At 39.3% G+C, this 25,925-nt stretch overlaps 6 protein-coding genes across 6 annotated transcripts; 2 read left to right on the top strand and 4 right to left on the bottom strand.

Moving 5' to 3' along the window:
* Window positions 1-894: 894 nt before the first annotated feature.
* On the top strand, window positions 895-4,287 carry J7337_011478 (uncharacterized protein; the record flags this gene model as incomplete). The annotated part of the gene is made up of 1 exon (XM_044829022.1): window positions 895-4,287. The coding sequence occupies one exon, from the start codon at window positions 895-897 to the stop codon at window positions 4,285-4,287; it is 3,393 nt and encodes a 1,130-aa protein (XP_044675697.1).
* A 244-nt stretch (window positions 4,288-4,531) lies between these two features.
* On the bottom strand, window positions 4,532-5,301 carry J7337_011477 (uncharacterized protein; the record flags this gene model as incomplete). The annotated part of the gene is made up of 2 exons (XM_044829021.1): window positions 4,532-5,199; window positions 5,250-5,301. 2 exons carry the CDS (start codon window positions 5,299-5,301, stop codon window positions 4,532-4,534), a joined length of 720 nt encoding a protein of 239 aa, XP_044675696.1.
* A 759-nt stretch (window positions 5,302-6,060) lies between these two features.
* J7337_011476 (uncharacterized protein) lies at window positions 6,061-7,281 on the top strand (the record flags this gene model as incomplete). Its single annotated transcript, XM_044829020.1, has 2 exons — window positions 6,061-6,136; window positions 6,188-7,281. 2 exons carry the CDS (start codon window positions 6,061-6,063, stop codon window positions 7,279-7,281), a joined length of 1,170 nt encoding a protein of 389 aa, XP_044675695.1.
* Window positions 7,282-7,572: 291 nt separating this feature from the next.
* J7337_011475 (uncharacterized protein) lies at window positions 7,573-7,861 on the bottom strand (the record flags this gene model as incomplete). Its single annotated transcript, XM_044829019.1, has 2 exons — window positions 7,573-7,597; window positions 7,668-7,861. The coding sequence occupies 2 exons, from the start codon at window positions 7,859-7,861 to the stop codon at window positions 7,573-7,575; spliced, it is 219 nt and encodes a 72-aa protein (XP_044675694.1).
* A 2,536-nt stretch (window positions 7,862-10,397) lies between these two features.
* J7337_011474 (uncharacterized protein) lies at window positions 10,398-11,388 on the bottom strand (the record flags this gene model as incomplete). The annotated part of the gene is made up of 2 exons (XM_044829018.1): window positions 10,398-11,186; window positions 11,242-11,388. 2 exons carry the CDS (start codon window positions 11,386-11,388, stop codon window positions 10,398-10,400), a joined length of 936 nt encoding a protein of 311 aa, XP_044675693.1.
* A 2,639-nt stretch (window positions 11,389-14,027) lies between these two features.
* J7337_011473 (uncharacterized protein) lies at window positions 14,028-14,958 on the bottom strand (the record flags this gene model as incomplete). Its single annotated transcript, XM_044829017.1, has 3 exons — window positions 14,028-14,287; window positions 14,435-14,532; window positions 14,879-14,958. The coding sequence occupies 3 exons, from the start codon at window positions 14,956-14,958 to the stop codon at window positions 14,028-14,030; spliced, it is 438 nt and encodes a 145-aa protein (XP_044675692.1).
* Between the last annotated feature and the right edge of the window lie 10,967 nt (window positions 14,959-25,925).

Genomic DNA, 25,925 nt, shown 5'->3' with positions numbered 1-25,925 from the left:
ATATCATGTGTCGTCATATCACTGATAGAATAGGAAGGAGGAGCGAAACAAGACGAGTTGGGACGAACTAGGGTAGCTACTCTATTCCGTCCGTCTCACATCAGCGTTTGTTTGGGTTGGGTTGCATTCATGTTTGTTTCGCTAGATACCCATCTCAACAAAACACTCAAACACATTAAAGAAACAAAAAGCACTCAGATTCAGCTGAGCTGCCAGTAATGTAGGTCAAGAAGAGATGGTGTCGAATTGCCCCGGATGGTATAACAATGTATTAGTGAGTGATAGGGCTGAGCTGCACAGCGAGCCGCTCAACCATGCTTCAAGAAGATTGGAGGATATTTTACAAGTGTCGGCGGATATTGAGACGGATGAGTTTCTTATTCGAGCCACTTCATAACCGTAGAAGGCTTTAATAAAGTGTATTATTATGACACTTACGGTTAAATTGGTTAGTGATGCTAGGGGTAAGGTAAGGTAACGGTGAGACGTGGTCGGTGGAACAGTGACCCCACCTCCGTTAATGACGGGACGGGGACACTAGACTCCCTGTGACAAGCCCCCCACGGGCATGCTCGGCCACTTCTGGAGCCTCCAACGCGTTTAAACCACGACTCGACAAAAACATTTGGTCAATTAATTTATCTTTTGCGCGCGCTGTTGGTATTTTGATTCGCGACTGTACAAGATACCCGACCTCCAGTTGTACGAACATTCACTCGACATACCCAGACAACATATAGCTACGACTATCAAATCACATCCGAGCGACCATATTTCCATATCTAAATACTTTTAATCGCCATCGCGATGCGATGAACGCGCTGTCCACGACGACAAATAATGTGCTATCGACCGCACCATAACCTCATATAGTCACACCCAATTGTATCCCCGATGGATCGCGACAAGAGCTCGCTGGCCGAGCGGCCCAGTCAGCTTATCGTGAAGCAGTCCGGAAGGAAACCTCTTTTCGCAAGCAACATCCCACGGGGAACCGACAGGAACAAAGAGAACGGTCAAGCGCAGCAGAACATTTCAAGGCTTGGGTCTAGTATACAGAGCAATGGGTTCGCGCGATCGACAAATTCGGATCCTGACAGGCGAGCGAGCGTCGGTAGTCTTGGATCGCGCGACAGCAAATTACCCACGCCAGGATTTTCCTCCTCCACTCGAAAACGACTCTCCATGACCGATGCTTTCCGTCTCGCTGCGAAGGAAATCGAGGATGACAGCGATGGAACACAACCGGTTGATGCGTCGCCTAGTCCAGCACCTCGAGTTTGGCGCGAGAAACACGAAGGAGAAGGAAACCAGATGCGGCAGATGTTGAGTCACGATCACCTGGACACAAAGGCACCGAGTCGCCCCTTTTCCCGAGGCTCAATTGCTTCGAGAATACCCGAGATAAAGAAAACGCCAGACAAGACCGAATCACCGCGACGACGGAACTTTTATGGCAAGTCCAGGGCAGGACTTTCCTTTACGCCTAGAGAGCCGACTCAGGAGAGTACTACGCCTGCGCATGCACCCCCAACTACGACCGTCACTGGGATTAGACCAGACAGTCGGCCTGGAAGTGCTGCTGGACTACGGCTAGGCTCACACTCGTTGAGACAAATGCCTTCAAAAGACGACCTAACGAAGCAAGGACGAATCCCGGCTCTAGTCCCTGGTATTGAGGAATTGTACCCGTCGATTGAGGGCCCAGAAGCTCAAAACGAGGCACCTGGCCCAGCATCCCCCGAAAAGAGTTTCGCATGGCAGGTGGACGACGACTTTACGGCTGGAGAGTTACAGGTTTCAGATAGTCCAAGGCTTCGCATGGGCGCGCGTCCGTTTGCAAATCGCATTCACTTCGATGAAGGGAGTGAAGTCGACATCAACTCACGGACGAGGGTGGCGCCGCCTGGGGCGAGGAACACCAAGCTTGATGAGATTCGGTCACGGGAGGTCAAGACAGGGAGCGACATTCCTCTCGAGCCGCCGCGACCACATAATACAAAGATAGACGAGATCCGGGAGCGTGAGCAGAAGGTCGAGCACCAGATACCCATACCTGATCGAAACGCACCAAGACCAAGAAATACCAAATTGGACGACATACGGCAGCGGGAGGTTAACGGCTTGCCCAGGAGGTCAATGGCATCAATTAAGTTAGAAGAGATTCGTGAGCACAATGCAATGAGTCGCTCACGCTCCCCAGAAGATCGGCCCAGGACGAGCCGAGGGATGCTCCCAGAGAAAAAGACGACAAGTGAACTCGAACCGAAAGAGCCGTCGCCTCGACCTCGGTCTGCTTTTGAAGGGGCCGGTGTCAGTATCCCCGACACGCCTGTCACAATATTCAAGTCGCGACGCGAGAGCGCAGAGTCGGACCACCCCAGGGAGGATGGTGACTCAAAGGACGAGACAAGTCGTGCACGACCAGGTCTGTCGCACACACGTACGGATTCCCGAGACTTACTGCGACGCCTGGCGCGGGCTGCCAGTTCTAGTCCTGCGCCAGAACCTGAGCCGCGACAGGTGGTCGACAGTGACAAACCCGCTCTGTTGCCCCTGGAACCGAAGCCTGACACTGCTTCTGCAATTCCTCAACCTTCAACCAGCAATGGCTACAGAAATCGTCAACATCGCTCTAACAGAGATTTCAGTCCCAAACCTAGTGTCGCATTTGCTGGCCTCTCTCGAACTCGTTCAACGGAATCTGTTAAGAGTAAGAAATCCATGAATTCGGAGGCGGATCCCACGGACCGCATTGAGGCGGAGGCCAGTCTGTTTGCGCCTGGCGATAATCACTCGGAAAAGGGCTCTATGAAGGCCCCATCTCCAGAGCCTGATGTCGACGATGACAAGAACCTCGATGCGACACCGCGACCGACGAAGCCGGATCCATTGACTATGCCCACGCCAAAGGTCACGGGCGCATACGTGGAAACACCAGCGACAGTCAAGGTGGAGAAGATTGAAATAAAAGACAAACAAGAAAAGCCAAAGAGGGAAGAGAGGCCATTGCGACAAAGATCTGCATCGTTCCGTGATAAAAGGACGGATCGTGCTATGAGTGGTAGCGATAGGGACACTGCATCAGACCCGGGGACAGACGACAAACTGAGCACCAAGACCTCGTCGAGTGGGGTGAGGAGACGGCGCACTCGATCTCTTTCACGGCGCCGAGGAACACTGAAAAACTCGGCCAAGCTTCCAACAGTCAAAGACGATTTGAAAGAACTTCAACGTACACATCACATCGATGACTCGACGTTAGATGATCTTGAAGAGGTTATTCTCGGTCGCAAAGCCCCATCTCAAGAAGTTGAGGCTCTCCTTGATAAACTACCTGAGAACTCCGATGACGATTTCGACTTCGACTTGGAACTTGACACCAAACTGAACACTCGAACCAACCAAATCGACCCCCAGAGCAACGACAACTCTGATCTGGATCGAATGACTCGCATGAACAATACTCTCAAGAACAGCCTCTTCGGGATTCATACTGCGGCAAGGGGCATTGAACGTCTTTCTGATCAAGTCAGTACCAAGAATAAAGCTGCCGAGAACAAGGCCACTGAAGAGAAGTCAACTGAGCTCAAGGCACCTAAAGAGGAGCCAACTGAGAAGAACCTCCTTGACATTGCTAAGTCCGAGCCGCTGCCTGAAAAGATGGCCACACTCCACGACAACCACGGCGCTAGCACCGCCTTCATCACGCATTCCGACGGCAACACGGTGTCTTACGTTTCACTACCTCTTCCAGAACTCTTCCGCCGCAAACCATCCTTCCGCTTCACAGGTCTTGGTCTTTTTCTCTTCCTCCTTGGCCTTTGGTATACTCTCGAGTCTTCTATGTGCCATGCCTTCTGTCGTCCTGTCAGTTGCAGCAACCCTCCCTGCGTCTGGTCCGTCGATGATCCTACCTTTGGAAAGGCCATTCCCGTGAAGCTGGATCAGTGGGTTACTGGCGGCCGCGGTCGCACCCTAGCTGGACAACTCATGGAAGAAGCGGTTGACTGGTATGCCGACATGAAGGACGTCTGGTACGATCGCGAAATCACCGACATTGACATCCACGGGCTCTCATTTGACAAGAAGCGTCAGCATCGCCGTCGTCTCCGCAAGAAGGGTCTCTTGAAGCGTCGCGTACCAACATCTGAGGAGCGAGCAAGGCTGGAAGCTTGGAAGAGATCCCAGGAGGAGGAACAACGACAGCAGGCAGCGAGAGAGATGGGCTATGAGATTCGAGTCGACGATGATGAGACTGTCGGAGGAGATACCAGGGTTTGGTGAATTAGCATCTACAATGGTCAGAGTGGTGATTCTATACGGGCACAAGAGGCAGTTTACTTTGCTATTAAATGCATATCGGAGCGGGCGTTCAAAGACGCATTATTGCAATCTTCAAGTAGTAATGATAATAGATGGTGGTGATATTCTCAGATGGTATCAACCTCGTGCCCATATATAAAGAAATCGGGCATATCCGCAATACATTTTCCCTATCCCAACGCCATGCGCCTGCAAATACCGGCTCTTAATCGTCAATGCCACCCCATTCCTCATCCTCCTCCATCTCATCACCACTGGCAGCCTTAACCCACGGCAATCTCTCGTCCTCATAACTCTCAACGCAGCGCGCCCTCACAGGCTTGACAGGACATGTCTTGAGCGCAATAACAAGATCACCCACGCTCTTGACAAACTTCTCAGCCTCGGGCTGCTCCAGCGCCTCCTCACGCTCCAACTCATCAACCCAGATATCCAGCGCATGCAATCTGATACCCACAGGGCTCTTCCGCAGATCACCCTCCTTCTCAAAAGGGTACTCCTCCAGCACAGCAACAATAGCCTCTACATCGCCGTCCTTCCAGCCCCGCTCACGGGCTAGTCTCACGTGGGAAGCGAAAACTCGACGGACGAGGAGGAGGAACTTCTCAAGACGGTAGACGTCGATGCCAGTCCACTGGGCGCCGACGACGGCCCAGAAGGCGCGCAGCCAGGGGATGGCGCAGGCGGGCTTGAGGGTGAAGAGGAGGTTGGCGAGATCTGTGGCGAGACGTTGCTGGGGGATGGGTCGGTCGGTCATCCATAGGGCGTAGAAGAGGCCTTTCCATAGCTTCTGGGCGTCGACGTCGGAGAGGCTTGAGCGCGAGGCGAGGAATGTCGAAAGGGATTCTAACGAGGACATTCGAAGTTTGCGATCTGGGGAAAGTTAGTCAAGTTTATGAACAAAGAAGATTGGGAGGACGAACCGCTTGAAGCGAGGTTGCGAATGAAGGGCATTTGGGATTCGTGCTCGGCCATTGTGGAGGGTAGAGCGTCAATAGCTCTGTTGGACAGGTTATGGCGATCGTTGTGACTGGGTGGTTAGGTTGGGGTTGTGGAAAGAGAAGTGTTGGTGATAGTTTGGTTGGTGTTGAAAAATGTCAAAGATGCTATGCGAGCGATGCTGGGCAACTTTTTTTCTGGCATGGATGTCGGATCTAGTGGGGGCTTCACCGAGAAGTGGGGCCGGCTCTTGTAAGGGACTTTCAGATGTAAAAGTTGATATCAAGACTCAAGGGTCATGGTCGTAAGTACAACGCAGTAGGTGTAGTGATTGTATTGATAACAAGTTATTATTACATATTCGTGAGATAAACACTTTATATATATTGTGAATAGCAATATCGCTAGCTGCGTTGGCAGATAGATACCCTTTCGATACAGCCAGCCTACAGACTTCAGCTCTTGATTTGAGTTTCCCTTACAAAATTCTCAAGGAAGAAGGACTATCATGTATCTTAATTCCTAGTATTCAAATAATTATATACCTAGACACATAATTAGATTTAACAACCAATATCAAGCTTATTCAGCTTCATTCTGTATCGACACTCTCTCAGCGAATGACCCCGCGCGGGGCATCCACATCGACTTGACCGCGCCCAAAATTTTGAGGTCTCCATTTCGTCACTTTTCATTCCTTCCATACCCTTCTAAACACCACGTTCTGCCTCACCGTCAGCCCAAGAGCTCACTCTATCAACCTCACTCTTCAGTAACAAGGTAAAATAATTGAACATGGCATCTGCCTCCACAGAAGAAGCCTCCAAGGCATCTTCGCCTCCCGTCGCTATTGTCGTGGTCGGCATGGCAGGTAAGTTTCAGTGTTGATCGTTGCGCAACCTTATATCTAACCCTTTCTTAGGATCTGGAAAGACTACTTTCATGCGACGTATCAACGCTCACCTCCACCAGAATGATCAACCTCCATATGTCATCAACCTCGATCCCGCTGTGTTGTCAGTCCCATTCGAGTCCAACATCGATATTCGAGACTCGGTCAACTATGAGGAGGTCATGAAGCAGTACAACCTTGGACCCAACGGTGGAATTCTCACCTCGCTCAACCTCTTCGCTACAAAGGTCGATCAGGTCGTCAACCTCCTCGAGAAGCGCACCCAGCCCGATCCCGAGAAGCCCGATCGCAAGCCCATCGATAGAATTCTAGTCGACACGCCCGGTCAGATCGAAGTTTTTGTATGGTCAGCCTCTGGAACCATTCTTCTCGAGTCGCTTGCGTCTTCTTTCCCTACAGTCATCGCCTACGTTATTGATACCCCACGAACTGCCTCCACTTCGACATTCATGTCCAACATGCTCTACGCATGCTCCATTCTCTACAAGACCAAGCTTCCCATGATTCTCGTCTTCAACAAGACCGATGTCAAGGATGCGGCGTTTGCTAAGGAGTGGATGACCGACTTTGAGGCTTTCCAGGAAGCGCTACGGAAGGATGAGGAATCAGATGAGCTGGGTGGTGCAGAGGGTGGTGGCCACGGTGGAAGCGGATACATGGGCAGCCTGCTCAACTCGATGAGTCTTATGTTGGAGGAGTTTTACGCACATCTCAGTGTCGTCGGCGTGAGTTCTCGACTAGGTACTGGTGTGGATGAATTCTTCGAGGCCGTTGAGGAGAAGAAGCAAGAGTTTCTGCGCGACTACCTGCCAGAGCTTGAGAAGAAGAGGGCAGAGCGTGAGGAGGCAAAGAAGGCTGCACGAGAGAAGGAGCTGGACAAGATGATGAAGGGCATGTCAGTCGGTGGTCTACCAGTCGCACAGAAGGAAGAAGACGAGGTGGATGTTGCCAGCGACGATGACGATGATACCGACTCTGATGAAGAGGCCCAGAAGCAGAGTCTGCAAGATCGATACTCAGCTGCCATGGACGATAACGAGGACTCTGTCATGAAGGACGCAAGTTTCGCCAAGTATCTCTATAACCAACAGAAGCAGCAATAAGGAAAAAATAGCATATAGCGGCGTTTGGGGTTTACATAAGGAATTTATCTGGTTCACGGTTTAAGTTATGCAGGGTAGATATCGCAAGGCGACTCTTTGAAGGAAACAAAGAAGTAATCAATCAATCACGCAGACTGTAATGCAACTCGCCATGCGCAAAATCGTGTCGCATTGTCTATTAATTCCCAGACCCCTAAACTCCCATCTCGAAATATCAAAGTTACCACAACACCTCGTCTTTATGCTTTGCAAGCTTTTTTTCTTTGGTATAAAAAATCATCGTCTGTATGTCTATCGGGCCTCGAACTGAACCATTCTACAACCTTGTTAGTCTCGGCTCCTCCTCTTGAATTAAAAAAAAAAAAACACAAGGTCGCATAACGTACCGCTTCGTGCGTTCCTTGTAGAGAACACGGCCTGCGCAGTGAGGGCACGCGACGGTGGCATCCTTTCCGAGGGTGACGCTGCCGCCGCAGTCGCCGCAGATATAAGACATGACGTGACGGACTTGGTGGTCGTCGCGGGTGCCGCCGCGCTGGCCGGCGTTGGCGGTGGGGACTTGGTATTCTTCGCGGGGCATTTTGAGGCTGTTGTTTTGGGTGGTGATTGGGTTTTGTATGGATGGTCTTTTTGGTAGTGGAGGAAAAGACTGGATGTTGAATTGGTCATGAAGGCGGTGATGGGAAAGTTTGGGCGGCAGAATTAGGCGGTGAGTGCGGTGGTGGTGGAAGTGCATGGGTACGTACCGTTTTGATAAGAACGGCGTTTACTTGTATATACGATGATCTGGGCGTCAAATGCTCGGCTTTGTTTTTCAGTTATAGATACTATGGGGAGGTCTCACGCAACTTGAAGTGGTGATGCTCGATACCGTATCTTCTTTTCGTTCTCTTCTATGTTGTCACTGTTGATCATAGGGTTGTGTTGTGACCAAATCATGGTGATGCACTGTCCCGGGTGCTTATATCACTCAGGCACAGCTAAGATAAGAATATCTTTATCTTGTTCCCATCTAGAGATAGGTAGTATGCAACGCAATGCTACTCTCATGGTGACTTGTCAAGCGCAGGCCAGCGATTGTGTCAGAGTTCAAGCTCCCTTCAACGATAAGCAAATACTTCTCAGTCTCTCCTATTTCTATGATCAAGTTGTACAGTGCCCACGATAAAGAGATAGTCCAACACATCTCTCATGCTGACCTCAAGCCCATGAGCTAATGTTGAATATGAAGCAAACGTTAGCGGGCGGTTGAAGTACCCCACAGAGATTGACCTCCACTAAATGCACTAAATTAAACACCCCAGTTCCCGATCTCCAGTTCCTGGCAAGTCCCGGTCCATCATCTCAACCTCGGTACCATCTCTTCATGCTCATGAACTTGGAACATCATCAACCTCAACATCGACGTCATTAATTTCACTCAAACATTTCACTCTTCACCCAAACATACTCAAGCTCATACCAACTCATACATCACATCTTGAGGAGATCATCGACCATGTTTGATCCTTCAGCTCCCCCGACATCATCATGTCCCTTCTGCATAATCTCATCCACCTTTGAGCCATTCGACCCCTTAAATCCACCACCATCAACCTCCTCACTCATCAACCCAGAGCTCGTATCACCCGCCTCATTCATCGTTCTCTCAACGCCAGTCCTCGTCGCCTTCCTCGACATTCTACCGCTAAGTCGCGGCCATCTTCTTCTCTGCACACGGCCTCACCGTCCTAAACTCAGCGACGTGACGGCCTCTGAATCCGCGCATCTGGGCCGCTATCTGCGCGTTCTATCAAAAGCCATGGCTCGTGCGACAGGCATTGAAGATTGGAATGTGGTGCAGAACAATGGAGCTGCTGCTGCGCAGGTCGTACCGCATATGCACTTTCACATCATCCCGAGGCCGGAGATTAGAGCTAGTGGGAGGTTTAGTGAGAGCTTTACTATGTTTGGGAGGGGGAGGAGAGAGGAGTTGGACGATGATGAGGCGGTGGTTTTGGCGGAGGAGTTTAGGCAGAGTGTTGCTGCTGTGATGAGAGAGGAAGAGGAAGAGGAGAAGCAAAAAGAAAGCAAGGCTAAGCTGTGAGAGTTGAGGCTGCATTTCTTGTTACCTTATCGGCGTTCAGCGATCCCGGAGAGGAGGTGGTTTGCCAAGTACTTGGCGGTCAAGAGATTCATAGATTTCTATACTTCTCGATATAATACCCTTTGATGAAGACATGTCTTCATCGAATTATCACATACCTTTGCTCGTCATTTCCAATGAATTCCTTGTTCAGAAAAGGGTCACACTCAGTACTTCTGGGCCTCTTCTTAGGCTCATTCAGTACCTCTATCCCATAATCTTGCACCTGCGGCATTCATCCAAGGTCTGGTTGGACTCTCGAGGCCTGACACTCTTCGGAACGACCCTCTTCCCTTGTTGCAACAGTACTCGCAGTATCTTCTGTAGTGTCTTTCCATTTTTAATTGCTATATAGAGTTGATAAAGCTCCTCCAGCCGCGGAAAGCCCTGCTACGTATGCATTGGCAATAGGTATACACCGTCGTTGTCTCGAACTCGATACCAGCCTTACCAAAAGTTGCGGCCCGGCGCCTCTTGAATATGATTATGGGGTCGATTAAACTCGGCCATTGGGTGTCTGCGGTCTCTTCTCGAGATGTCATCCAAGCTTGTTAAGAATGAGTCCTTGGACAATACGCTAGACAGTGATTGAGATATCATCTTTGGACAGCATGTTTGAACAAAAATGGAAAAAAGAAGCTGAGATTAAGTATCTAACCAATCGCACCGGGCATATAATTGCACATTCAACAAAACAACATAAAGATATCCTCCAATGCGTAAGCTTCAGTTCTGGTACCGATGTCATAGCAACTCCTAAACCCATTAACCGGTGACCGCTAACCTTTAACCGTCCGATCCAAGCATGCTTTGTTTTTGTGTTTTTCTAATACTTTTTTTTAAAAAGAATAAAGATCCGATCCGCAGTTTTTTTGTTTTGTTGTGCCATATTCGCCATCATGTCCGATCATTTGCCTAGGTACCTTACGCCAACCCCTTTTTTTCCATATCATTTAACCATCCAGTACCTAAGGGAACTACTTGAACATTTCTAAACCAAACACCTTCGTGTATCAGGAGCTATTCGTCCCCGGAGCTCTCGTCTTTCTCTTTCTAACCTCGCCGTCTGCTTCTCCAGCACGCGAATTCTCTCGCGTGCAAGGTCAAGCACCTCAGCTTTGCTCACGCGGCGATCATTGGCGATACCGCCTTCTGTGCCGGGAGCAGGGAGGACGGCGAGAAGACGCTCAAAGTGAGTGTTGAGACGCTTGCGGTATTGCTGCTCAACTTGGTTGTGTGCAGCCCGCGCCTTGACTTCCTCAGTAGTCTCGCTGGGATGTCTGGGCTGAGCAACAGCGCGCTTCTTGGGAGCACGCGATGCAGTGCGGAGCTGGGTGGGATTGCGTTTAGGTCCGTCTTTACCCTTTGCCCTTGTCTTTGTTGCCGTTGAGCGCTTGCGCTTCTTGCTGGCTGGCTCCGAGTCATCGTCGTAGTCCTCATCGTCATCCTGGTTATCTTCCTCAGGCTCAGACTCAGCCGGTGATAGCTCGTCTGCCATGGGCGGCGTGGGTAGGAATGTTGCCGCCGGCGAGACGTGAGCTGGCCAGACAGCGCCGAGAGAGGGACTGCCTGTGGAGAGGTCGTAGCCTTCTGAGAAGGCCGATGAGGTGCGATGAGGAGGATGGACGGGGAATTGACCTGGTGTCGTGGAATGGAGTGCGTAGCCGTTGGGGGAGAAGTCTCCAAAGGAACGGTCAAGGTAGGCAAGGTCTGTTAGAGGGGAGGGGAAGACGGTGTTATCGAGACTGGGCGTCTCAGGAGACTGAAGAGGGTTCTGCTGCTGAGGAGTGAGTTAGACATGTCTCTTGTGAGTTGGGTAGTTGAGAGTGACTTACTGTAGAAGCCTCGTAGGGGGCATCTAAGCTGGAGAAAGGCATAGCGGTAGTGTCGATGCCGTTCATCCAGTCATCGGGCATGCGTCCGAAGCGCGCAGCTCCGTCTCCCTCGCCGGTAGACTCGAGGAAAGTCGAGCTCATCATCATTGTAGGCCGCGTTTTTGTTTAACGGTTATCCGCAAATACTAGATCTAGCACGAGGTTGTCCTTGAACCCCGTCATCACGAGAAGGGAGTGGAACAACGATCCCGAAGAGTGTTTTCGGTTTCTCTCTTCTCTATGCTTTTTCTGTCTTTTTGCTGGGTGTCTTTGTTTAAGAAAGAGGGGAGGGTTCTTGTTATAGGCAGTTAAGAAGGCGGCAGACTCGTAGTCGCGAGGCTGGTCGGATGTCTTTTGCTGTCGACAAGCCGCAAGCCATAACGTAGCTACTCTGTTTTCTGTTCCTTGTGATTTCTTCCGTTTCTCTCGTCTGGCTTTTTCCTGTGTGATGGGGGGAGAGAGAGCAGCAGACGGGAAGACCGTGTGTATACAGAGAAGGATAAAGATTCACAACTACAAACTTGGGCTGAACAGGTCCCCTTTTATAACAGAATGTCTAGGGCACAAAAAACTCGAAAAAGAGTGCCAAGACCCAAGGCTCGTTCTCAAAAAGAGAAAAAAAATACCACCATGCATAACTACCACCAACTGATCCATCGAGGGTGGTGCCAAAGTATGAAAAGAAGCGGAGGATGGGCCAAGGGGGGATGGCATGGCATGGCATTACGACACGGAGACAAGAGAGAGGCACGGAACAATACCATACATACATACATAGATAGTAGTATGGCACATACATAGGTAGTCTAGCACAGCCAGGACACAGATGGCCTCGGACCTGACGAGCCGTGACCGGAGTAAGACGAGGGACGGGCCAATGTGATGCATCACAAGTTCAGGTGCTCGTTATCCTTCGCTTAAAGCATGGGCGTGAAGCTTGAAAGGGGAAAGATGCAATGGGTAACCAACCAATGTAAAGATTGATAACTTACACGCCTGAGTCAAGAGTATTCCGCAAAGGCCAATGGTCTACACGAGATGGGCTTGGCACCTGTCAAGGATGGGCATTCTGTTAGTAAATCCGGGCCCTTGGCTACCTAACAGCCACGTAAGAGCCTTTCTGAACGGGTTTCGTCACAGCCTGACTGTGTCTCTGTTGTAAACAACAAGAGAGACGATGCTCGTATACCTCGAGTCACTCCGAGTCAGAAGAATATAATCAACCGTAACCTCCAAAGTCATGTCGTTGCGATAAACTAGGAACATGACAGGATAAAAAAAAACCTTGGGGTGGCCTGAGTTTATCCCCAGACGCTACAGGCGGGGCTGATCCCTGTACGATGGGGTATCGTTGACTAACCTCAATCTCGTTTGCCTTGGAACAAGCCGTGGGGAATAGCCTCCTTCGCAAAGGCCATGTTTAGTTTTGCTTTGCGCCCTGTGAAGTTTTGAAGCAAGTGGTCACGAGCCGGCCTCAGACTCTGACAAATTCCGAAGCCCCGAGTCGAATCGAATAGAATCCACTGTCTTTTTTGTGTTGTGTTGTGTTTGCTTCTTGGGTAATGAGATCCGGTTGTTGAGTCACCGTGTAGTATTCATGCCATCATTCAGAGGTAATTCAGACTTTTACTGTTGCATTTCTTTGTTGTACAGAACCAATGGACAATGGACCGAGGTTATCATGACATGACCTTAGAGAAAAAGCGAGATCCTGCTCTTGAGGCTTGGCCTTGTTAGGTCTGCCGCATGCCGCGTGGTACAGACATTGGCATGCAGCAACCGATGATCGTATCAGGCCACCCTGCAACGGCTAATGTTGCTGTATTCGTTGATGATCTTACGGTACTCTGCTCTACTTTGGGTACATGTTCAGTCTTGTCAGTTCTTGGAAACTAAAAGAATCTGGGGTAATGGATGGACAAACGTGGCACTCGTCAGCTAAGATCAACCAAAGTCTTGACAGTTCAACCCCCGAGTGTTGTGCTGTACCCTCGACAACTGGCCAGAAGCCATTGAGAAGATATCATCTCTTTCAAATAGTTTGTAACTCTATTCGTTTCATACACTTCCATTCTCCCTCAAGTCACAGCTCGTTAATGTCTATACTCAATCCTCTTCATTAGAAGACTTCACAAGCTCATCCAGCCTACGTACCATAAACACCCAAGAAAATATACGTCTCCTACGACAACACCCCCTATCAACCCCAAGAATAAACATCATGACCGTCAGACATACCCTCAACCTTCCCTCAGCCCTACCCGTTGCGGAGTCCCCCATGCCCTCTGAACCAATTACAACACCATGGCAGGGGTTTTGCGTCTTTTTTTCATGACATCCCCCCTGGGGAAAAAGAGAACGTCTCGTTGTTTATTCCCAAAAACTTTATCTAAATGGGTAGATCGGTGAGTGGACACTGCGTGCGTGGGTAGATCAAGATTAGGATCAAGATCTGATCTGCCTTGGCTAGATCTGTGTGTGCTCGGGTGCATGATCATGAATATGATACTGACTTGTTAGTAAAGGGGATAATGAAGGAGAGGTGCACAGGGAGAAGGGCGGTATCACGAATAAGTGACTTCACAAACACCATCATCACCCAAATCAACCTACACTCAACCATGGCACAACTCAGAGATAGTGCCACTCCCAAGCAACAATATCCAGAAATAATTCAATGTGTTTGAAAGATATATGGAGTAAAAAGGAACGGATTGCTATACGATACACGAGTCGCCTCGTAGGTATTACTCGTCACCACCAGCTGTAACCGCCTTGGGCTCTGGGGTCTCAGTAGCAGCAGCAGGCGCCTCAGCAGTCTTGACGCCGTCCTTGGCTGGAGCGGACACATCAGCAGTGTCTTCATCGCCCTCGGCGTCCTCCTCGTCGCCTTCAGCTTCAGCGTCATCGTCGCCTTCTTCCTCCTCTTCCTCTTCCTCCTCGGCGTCGCCATTGGTTTCTTTGGTGTCTGCCTCGGCTGTCTTGCGCTTCTTTACAGGAGGCTCGGCTGAAATGATATGGTCAGCATTTGGCTCGGTATCATAGGCTGGTTTCCAGGCTCTTGGAAGAGACCATGTAATTGGTAAAATGGAACATGAAGGGATGGAGGTATGTGCTGCTGGCGAGCTCTTCCAGAACATCGATGATCACTTACCCTGTGCGTCAGCTTCTTCGTCTTCCTCATCTTCCTCCTCCTCCTCAGCATCCTCGTCCTCTTCGCTTTGCTCTTCTTCGTCTGCGGTGGAGACGTACCTATTCACATGTTGTCAGCCAATCGTCATCACCAAAATTCAATCATCAACAACATGCTTCGATCGCGAAATCGCACAACAGCAAACAATACCAAATGCAAGGAGAAACACAATGCGATCGGAAAATACCGCAGCTGACACGTGGGAATGGTTTCAATCGCGAGATAATTCGCATCGCATTGGATCGCATCTTGCGGTGGCATGCGACATCAGCCCTGCGCGCGCATCTTGGTAGGTCGCGCAACGAATAGCGCAACGATAGAAATGCGCGCGATTGGACAATCGGCAGCTCCTCAAAAGACGATCGCAACAAGGTAACATGCAAAAAGGAAGCAAATGGTACTCACTCTTCCTCCTCCTCACCATCATCGTCTTCAGGGAGGGAGACAAGCTCCTCCTCCTCCTCTTGCTTTCTCTTGCGGGACATGGTGATAGTTACTGGTCTGTGTGATGTATGGGAGTCTGTACGATGCGATTGACAAGTTCAGGAGATCAGGGTGCTTCTCTCGGGTGGTAGAGGAGGGTTTTAAGGTAGACAAGGCACAGCACGAGATAGAGAAGCTAGGTAAAGCAAGAATAGAAGAGAGGAGAGGGAAAGAGATCCAGGGGGAGTGGGAACGGCAAAGGGTGGGAGAGGCTGCGCGTGCGCACTACACAAGAGCGAGAGGAGAGGAGAGGAGCTGGAGCTGGAGGGCGAGAGCAACAGCTACAGTGACAATGGAGCGATAGACAGCCCGAGAGCTTGCTTGTGTGAGAGCTCTCAATCCAGCCAATTGCGGCTTTCACAGTCATCCCAACATCACTGGATACACTCCATGGCACTATGTACGGACATCACTAACAAGACTCGTGTATGAATACATGGGAATGCAAGGAAACAATGCGACGCCCAGAGGTACAGTCCCACGAGCCTGTCATCTAAGGATGGATTGGGTGGCCCAGCTATGGTGTGGACAAGCTACCCGGAGGTAAGCTACCTACCTTGCCTTGCCTTGCCTTGCCATGCCATATTACGCTGCTGCTGCAAGGCAAAAAGCTTTCTGGCCGCTTGCGAACCACCAGATCAGGTCCGATCAGGGCGACCAAGACGCGCAACAGACGTGCGTCCAATCAAGAGAGAGCTAGCCGAGTTTATCTGCTGCTATGTGCCCGGAAAGCATCGATGGCTGTTGGCTTCTCGGATTTGGGTTTTGCCTCTCCCGTCTTAGTACAAAGGCACAAGAGGAGAAGGAACTGTAAAGAAACGCGAAAGGCGGGGGAATGCCCGCAGGCTTGAGGAGAGAGTGAGGGAAGAGAGCTTGGGGAGCGCCAGTTGACTTCCGTCCAAGTGGCTGGGCAAACAAACAGCTTTGCCGGATATGTGACGTAGGACTTTCGCATTGTAGCCCAGGCTCGCTCAGTGTTGGGTGGAAGTGTCTCGGAAATTCATTCTCGCCGGGAAGTTGAACGAACTGGGTCCTTTTGTTTGCTATTGCCTTTCTTCCGCCCTTATTTCGTTTAATGAGGTGCTGTACAGAGTAAATTCATGGAACCAACGTGAGAAAGGCACAGTGCAATGATTTTCCGTTCTGGTTTCTGTCCTCGAGGGGCTGATACATGCCCTTGTCAGCAGCTATCGAGTCAACAACAAGGACGAACGGAGCTCTCTTTCAAGCTCTGTAACATCTCACTTCTCCAAGAGCTTGGGGGAAGCTTGGACCTCATTCACTCTGGCAATAAGTAAAACCGGGAGCGGATGGCGGCGCAGGTTTCTCCGGCTCGTAATACTTCAAGGATGATGCGCAGGTGAGACGAGTGCCCCTGAACAGAACCGACGTCGGCGTCGGAGGGTTCGGTGGTGCGACCGAAACAGTTGGCGTCATCGAAGAGTGATATAATAAGGAGCTTGATATCTGGTCATGTGTCGTGGTGGTCTATGCTACAGTGTTAAACAGAATATAACACAGTTACAGTTAGTATAATAATTAATTTAACTAAGTAATAGATATTATATTATATAATAAGTTATATAGCTATTATAAGCAGATCTTATTTAATAATATAATTAATATAGTATTATACTTTATATATAATTATATATTAATATAGCTATAATATTAATTATTAAGTAAAGGTAAGGCTATTATATAATAAAAGGAAGATCTATAATTAGCCTAATTATTAATATAACTAATATATAGATATTACTTATTAATAAAGAAAGGATATTATAAAATTAATTAAATAAAGGAATTAATTATACTTTTAATAAAAAGAAAAGTATATTATTAAAAAATAATATATATATAGCTATTATATAATATAGTAAATAAAAAGATATTATAGCTATTTTTAGCTAACTTAAAAAAATAATATTTTTACTTAAATTTATTTCTATAAGTAAGACTAGTATTTCTTTAAAGAAAAAAGTTAAGTAATTTAATATAATAACTTTTATATATAGTATTTTATATTTATTTATTATAACTATAAAAGAAAAATTATAATAGTAATTAAAGTTATTTACTTTTATATTTACTTACTTATTTTAATTATTAATTTTATTATTTATTTTATAAGTTATAAGCTTAGATTACTTTATTATTATAAATTTATTTTATATCTTTAAATAAAATAGTTTATACTTTAATTATATTAATTAAACTATATTATATTACTTATAATATAATACTTATTAATATAATACTACTTTTTATTTAATATTATAGTTAATAAAAAGTTACTTATTAAGCTATTTAATACTAAAAAAGGCAAGGTATTTATATTTAGTATATTTTAATAATTTACTTTAGCTACTTAAGCTAGAATATTATTTATTAAGGTATAATTTTAATTAAGTATATAAGTATTAACCTTATAGTAAAGTATTTAAGCTAAAAGTAAGTTTACTTAGCTTAAAGCTTTAAAATAACTAACTATCTCCTTTTTTATAATAATTTAGGAAAAAGATAATTTAAAGTCTTTTTAAGCTATAAGCTTACTTTAGCTAATTACTTAAGATAGTACTATTAAAAAAAATACTACTTTCCTTTAAGAAATAAAGTTTAAAAAATAATATACTAAAGCCTTTAACTTAATAGCCTTTTAGTTTTATTATACTTACTTTAATATACCTTTATATCTAGCTATTAGTTATCTTTAATAAAAACTCTTTTAAAAATAACTATAGTAATTATTATTAGATAATAATAATAACTTTATTATATTATTATACTAATCTATACTTTCTTTTAATTTTTATTAAGACTTAGCTATAGTATAGCCTATATTAATATAAAGAATATTACTTTTTAATACTATACTTATTATATTTTAATTTAAGTAAAAGAAATAAGTACTAATAAATAAGTATAATTTAAATAATAAAAAGTATAAAAAGATTATTAATTTTAAAGACTTTAAGATTCTAGTTAATAAAGATTAATATCTTAAAGAAGCTAAATAATAGCCTATTTAAAAACTAGTAATTAAAAGTATTTTTATAAGTATTAAATAAGAACTTAACTTTAGCTTTATTATATATAATAAAGTATCTCTTTTAAATATAATTATTACTATATATAAAGAAAAGGTACTTAGTATTATTTAATAATATAGTTATAGCTTAATTATATTTAAATATCTAGAAAAATAATTTACTAGCTTACTTACTTTATATAAGGATAATATATTAGCTAAATTTAATAATTTTAATTTAAGAACTTAAAAATATATTTTAACTTTTATTAAAAAGTTTTAATTAATTATATTTTCTTATAAAATAATAAATAGTAAGTTATTTAATAATATTTTCTTTTACTATTTATCTTATATTATCTTATTAATTAATAATTTTTTTTTTTTTAGTTGCCATTAGCCTTATTCAGGGCTATTAAGCTTTTAACTTTTTATATAATAGCTTAAATAGTAAGGCCCCTATAGTAGGCTAGAATTACAGGAGTTAATATCAGTTAAGGTTTATTTGCCTTAAGTGGCGCAATTACTGCCTTAACCAAGCAGCATAAGTACCGCCCTTTGGCAGCTGTATTGACCTTCTTCCTTTACCCCTACTAAAAGAATACCGGGCCTAGTGCACCTATCGTAAAGTACATTTACTAACCTGACTTTCCCTCTATTAGTTACAGTTACTAATATCAATTATAGCTACCAACAGGATACCTGCTATATACAAGAGCCTAGAGCCCGATTAAGGCTATTACATAACTAACTACAACCTTATCGCTACAATTAAATTAGTACTAGGCCAGGCTAATAGCGAAGATTGCTATAAGCTCTATACAATAGCTGCAGCTATTAAGAAGAACTTCTCGTCTAGAAGCCCATCTAGCCTAGTTAAGATGGCTGTTTTTAACTGCGCCCTGATTAACTTGATTAGTTATACGGATCCAGCCTACCTAGGTTATCTTGTTTATCCAGTTTAGCTGGCTAGGGAGCTAGCTAGATTAAACAAGCTAGAAAGGGCTATAAGAGAAGGCCTGCCTCTTAATATAAAGGAGGCAGCTTTCTTTACTATATTAACAGGTCTAAACTTAGCCTTATATAAAGAGTGGCTCGAGAATGTGATCATCGAGGCCGATTATCTGTGCTATATCCTCCTGATCGTACGAAATTGACTAGAGAGGGTAAAGGCGGGGTAATAGCAGGGTTCTAGGACCGAAGGTTCTGTAAAAGTCAGAATTAAAGGAAGAAGGTTAACTCTGTTTGTGTAAGTTAGTTAGCGAAAGCTAAATTAACCTGAAGTCGATAACGACTTTATTAATTGAATGCATATGCCTAGGCACGTAACCAACCGCCCTTACGTCTAAACAGATAAAGTGAAATCAATAATGAAACAGTAGTTGAACTGGGGATTAATTAATAATAACTAGTTTTACTAAACTTATTAACTTTATTAAAAAGGTTTACTTAATTATAATATTTATAAGTATTTTAAGGATTTAGTATAGTATATAAATAAAATATCCTAAGTATTAATTAGCTATATTTACCTTTAATTTATATTCTTTATATTACTTTATATTACCTTATAACTTAATTTAATCTATTACTAACCTACTAAGCTAGCTTTAGCCTGCTAATATTTATAGTTTTTCCTTTAATACTAAAACCTTTATTTCTTAATTTACCTTTTTACCTCTTACTTCCCTTCTTTTATACTATAATAGCCTTTAATTCTTATAATATAATATTTATATCTATAATTTAATTACTATAACTATATATCTTAACTTTATAAACTATAGCTAATATTAACTATTATTATTACTTAATATAATACTATTAATAAAAGCCTGCTATTACTTTAATAAGTATTAATCTTATTTTAAGTAATTTATTAAGTCTTTTAATATATATATTTAATTTATAATATAATTACTAAGGGCTTTATTTTTAGCTCTATTTCTATTAATACTAAATAGCTATACTTAATAGTTAAAAATTATAAAATTAACTTATTATATTATTAATAGTTTATTAATATATAATAAGTATTTTTTTATAATTTTATAATATCTTAAGAAAAATTAAAAGATTAATATAATATTAAGCTTAAGGCTATAGATTTTAATTAAAAAGCTAGATATATAGGTATTAACTGCTTTAATTAAATAGTTATAGCTATTATTAATATTAATTATATAATATTATATTTTATACTAGTTTTTATAATCTTTAGCTTATTTAAAATTAGGCTTTTAGGGTTAAAGCCTTAGTATTAATTACTTTAACTAGGTAATAATAAAGAAAGTATTTAGCTTATTAAAGCTAAAGGAAATATTTTTTTATATTTATAAATTAAGGCTACTTATTTAATTAGATTATAAAGTTAAAGGTAGTAATGCTATATAACCTTAAGATTTACTTTTAAAGTTATTATATTTTTTTAATATTATATATAATACTTTATATATAATATATTAAAAAATAAGTATTATATTATATTATTTTTATTATAAGACCTTATTAATTATACTTTATATATTACTATAAAGATATTTTTACTTTTTAATAAATAAAATATAACTATAAGTAACTTTATTAAATTACTATTAATATTACTATTTATTACCTTAGTATTAGTTATTATTTTATAAGATAAATATACTTAATTAGGCAAATTCTATTTAATTAATTATAGCTTTATTTACCTACTAAAAGGCTCTTTTAACTTTTAAATAAAACTCTTTTTTATATATTAAATTTTTTATTTTATATAATTAACTTTAATAGAATTTTCTAGGTAATTTTATTATATATAAACTTTAAATACTACTTATAGAAAGTATATTTTTAGATTTATAAGGATTATATTTATAAGATTAATAATTATTATAATCTAAAGGCTATAATAAATCTTTAGTTTATTAATTTAATAATCTATTATTAAGCTTAAAGTATTAATATATTATTACTTAATACTTAAAAGTAATATCTTATTTTAATACTAACTTTAAATAGTATTAGAATTAAAGTTTAAGTAATAAAGTATTTTATACTTAAATTTAATTAAGCTAAATAACTACTTATCTATTTAACTATTATAGCTAATTATAAATATTTTTTTTATTAGCTTTTATACTTATATTCTAGCTTTTAAGGTTATACTTTAAATAAAGTTTATAATATTATTATTATTAATCTCTTAGCTATAGTTAGGTAAGGGTAAAGATTATATATTTAGTTAGTTAATAGTTTAAGGTTATAAGCTATTTAAGTTTAATATCTTAATTATAATTAAGGTTAGTAGTATTAATCTAATATTAAAGTAAAGAACTTATAAATAACTTAAGCTTAATTAGTTCTTTAATAATTTTATAATTATTATAATAACTTTATTAAGTAATAGATAGATTAAGAAAGATTAAGGTTATAAAGGAGTTATAGACTTTATTAATTAAGCTTTTTTATAGCTTTTTAGCTAGTTAGGTAATATATTTATCTTAATTAAAGTTATTTAAGATACTATAGCTTAAAGGTAACCTTATTAATTAAGTTTATTAAGATTTTAATTTAACTAAAGACTTTATAGTTAATACTTTTATAGCTATTATTAAAATATCTAGGTCCTATTTATTAGTTATTACTAAGTTAAGGCTATAAAAAATAACTATAAGTAAAAATATAACTTAAAAATAAAAATAAAAAGAAATTAAAAAAGTAAAATAACTCCTTAAATAATAAAGTACTTTTTAATAAATAAAATAGCACTCTTAAGCCTAGTATTACTTATAATTATTATAAAAAAAAAAAATATAAAAAAGCTAATTATTAAAAGAAATATAAAAAGCTAAAATAAAAAAAAAAGAAATAAAAATAAATATATAATAGACTAAATATATATTTAATATAAATAACCTTTTTTATAAACTAACCTTTTTTATAGTCTAAATAAAGCACTTTATTTAATAGGAGCTTAAGTAAATTTATTATAAATTTACTATAAATAACTTTATTATAGAAAATACTTTATAGTAAAGTATAAATACTAGTATATTTTCTTAAGTATAAGGATTTATAAATAACTATTACTTTAGTCTATATAGTAATTTTATATAAAATATAATAAATATAATAAAAAATATATATAATTTAATTAAATTAATACTTTATAAGTATAATTTATTATATTTTTTTTTTTAATTACTATTAGCCTTATTTAAGGCTATTAAGCTTTTAACTTTTTATATAATAGCTTAAATAGTAAGGCCCTTATAATAGGCTAAAATTATAAAGCTTAAAATTAATTAAGGTTTATTTACCTTAAGTAATATAATTATTACCTTAACTAAGTAATATAAGTACTGCTTATAGGTTTACCTCTTAATAGCTATACTAACTTTCTTTCTTTACTTTAGTTAAAAGACAGGCTTAGTATACTTATTATAAAGTATAGTCCTTAACTTAACTTTCCTTTTATTAATTATAGTTATTAATATCTATTATAGCTATTAATATAATACCTACTATATAAAATAGCCTATAGCTATATAATTAGGCTTATTATATAACCTGCTATAACTTTAATATAGCTATTAGGCCTACTATAGGGGTAACTAATAGGAAGGAATATAAAAAGTTATATATAATAGTAGCTATTATTAAGAAGAACTTTTTATTAAAGTACTAATTTAATCTTATTAAAATAGCTATTTTTAATTATAATCTAATTAAGTTAATTTATTATATTTTTTTTTTTTTTTTAGTTACTATTAGCCTTATTCAGGGCTATTAAGCTTTTAACTTTTTATACAATAGCTTAAATAGTAAGGCCCCTATAGTAAGCCAGAATTACAGGAGTTAATATTAGTTAAGGTTTATCTGCCTTAAGTGGCGTAATTGCTGCCTTAACTAAGTAATATAAGTACCGCCCTTTGGTAGCTATATTGACCTTCTTCCTTTACCCCTGCTAAAAGATCTTTAATTAACCCTTGCAATATACCGGGCCTAGTGCACCTATTGCAAAGTACGTTCGCTAACCTGACTTTCCCTCTGTTAGTTACAGTTACTGACATTAATTATAGCTACTAACAGGATACCTACTATACATAAGAGCCTAGAGCCTGATCAGGGCTATTATATAACTAACCACAACCTTATCGCTATAATTAAATTGGTACTAGGCCGGGCTAATAGCAAAGATTGCTACAAGCTCCATACAATAGCTGCAGCCATTAAAAAGAACTTCTTATCTAAAAGCCTATCTAGCCTAGTTAAGATAGCTGTTTTTAACTGCACTCTGATTAACTTAATCAGTCATACGGATCTAGCCTGCCTAGGTTATCTTATTTATCCGGTTTAGCTAGCTAGGGAGCTGGCTAGATTAAATAAGCTAGAAAGGGCTATAAGAGAAGGCCTGCCTCTTAATATAAAGGAGGTAGCTTTCTTTACTGCATTAATAGGTTCAGCCTTGTACAAAGAGTGGCTTAAGAATGTGATTATTAAGGCCGATTATCTGTACTGTATCCTCCTAATTGTATGAAATTGAGGGTGAAGGCGGGGTAATGGCGGGGTTTGAAGGAAGAAGGTTGACTCTGTTTATGTAAGTTAGTCGGCGAAAGCTAAATTGACCTGAAGTTAATGACGACTCTATTAATTGAATGCACGTGCCTAGGCATGTGACTAACCGCCCTTGCGTCTGAACTGCAGATAAAGTGAAATCAATAATGAAACAGTGGTTGAACTGGGGTAATTTATTATATAAGCCTTTTTAGCTTAATTAATATAACTTAAGTTAATAATAAGCTATTAGCTTTTAAAGATTTAAAAAGAGACTTAAAGAAAGGTTATCCTTTTTAGTTAAATTAAGTAGCCTTTTTTACTACTTTTATAAGCTTAAACTTAAATATATATAAAAAGTAGCTTCTTAATATAACTAAAAAGGTTATTATAGTAAAGGGGGAGCTGCTTTTAAATTAGTAATAGGCTAGTTATAGTTTAAGATTATAATAGTAAAAGGGTAATATATCTATATATAGAGTTAGATAAAGGTAGGGTAATAGTAGGGTTTAAAGGTTTAAAGGAATAAGGTTAACTTTTATATAAGTTAGTTAGTAAAAGTTAAATTAACTTAAAGTTAATAATAACTAGCTTTATTAATTAAATATATATACCTAGGCATATAACTAACTGCCTTTATATCTAAACTATAAATAAAGTAAAATTAATAATAAAATAGTAGTTAAACTAGGGATAATTTATTATATAATTATATAAAAAATAAGGATAATATATATAAAGAACTTAATAAAACTAATTATTAATATAAGGAATTAATTATTAAGTCTATTAAACCTTAAACTCTAATTATTATAAAGCTTATTACTATTAAAAAGAAGTATAAAAAGATCTCTTAAAAATAAAAGGCTTTAAAATCTATAGATCTTACTCTTTAAACTCTATTTATTTTTTTATAATTAGTAATTAAACTTTAAGATTAAAAATAGTAATTAAAAAGTATAGAACTAAACTTAAGTCTTTAAAGTAAAAAAAGGGACTAAAATATACTTAATATAATAGATCTTACTTATTTAAAGGATAACTTAAGTAATATTACTATACTTAATAAAAAAGAAATTAAATATCTAGAGACTAGAATTTATATTATTTAATCTCTTAATATAGAATTAGATATTTACTAAGACTAATAGCTTTAAGATATTAAAGTAGATATATATATAGTAAATAATATAAAGTAGTTTTATAATAGTTATTAAAAGCTATTTAACTATAAATTCCTAATTATAATAAAAAGAAATATAATATACTTAACTGTAATTAAGCAGGCTTATATATAAATTATAGTTAATAAAAAACCTATTAATATAAAGCTAAAAGCTATACTTTTAATTAAGATTTTCCTATTAAATATATTTTTAAATAAAAGAATATATTAAAATAGTAAATATATTATCTAAAATAATATTTTTAATATATATAATTATAAAATTACTTAACTAAATATTCCTACTTATAGCTTTTTACTTAAAGTTAAAAGTAACTTATAGTTAAAAGCTAGTCTTATAGTAATAAATATATTAAGCTAGGTAAAAGATACTTAACTTTAGTATAGATACTTTATATATATAAGCTATAAAAATATAATATAAATAGTAAAATATATAAAAAGTATAAATAATATAAAAGAACTAAAAGTTAACTTTTATAATATATATAAACTAGCTAAAAGTATTAGATTTATCTTAAAAACTATTTAATTATAGTCTAACTAGGCACTTAATTATATATATATAGATCTTTATTTCTTTAAGTTACTAATAAGCTTAAAGATATAATATTTATATTTTATAATTAATAATAAGTCTTACTTTAAGAAAAGTAATATTTTATTAACTAAAGATAAAGCTTTCCTTTTTATATATATATTAATTATATAATAGTACTTATAAACTAGAAAATATCTTATAATCTTATATAAAGATATAAAGGAAGAATTTTATAATTATTTAATTTAAGAATTTATAAAAAATATAAAAATATATTATAAAATAACTCTGCCTTATAGCTATAAGTAAGCAGGATTCTATAAATATATTAATTAAATTATATTTAATAAAAGCTATATAATTATAGTTAATAATTTTAATATCCCTTTATATCTTTAAGGGGAAGTATTATTAAATATAATTAATATTATAAATATCATAGCTATAAAGATCTAAGTTAATAGATTTAATATTTAAATAATACTATATAAAGTATTTTAAAATAATCTAAAACTAGGTAATAATAAATTAAATATATTTTACCTTTAAGTAATTAGTATAAAGTGCTTTATCCCTAGTTTAATTACTATTTTATTATTAATTTTACTATATTTACAGTTTAGATATAAGGGCAGTTAGTTATATACCTAGGTATATATATTTAATTAAT

The sequence above is a fragment of the Fusarium musae genome, chromosome 9, assembly GCF_019915245.1.
Source record: "Fusarium musae strain F31 chromosome 9, whole genome shotgun sequence".
Classification (NCBI taxonomy): Eukaryota; Fungi; Ascomycota; class Sordariomycetes; order Hypocreales; family Nectriaceae; genus Fusarium; species Fusarium musae.
Note: the sequence above shows the minus strand (reverse complement) of the source record. Positions and strands in the feature narration are given on the sequence as shown.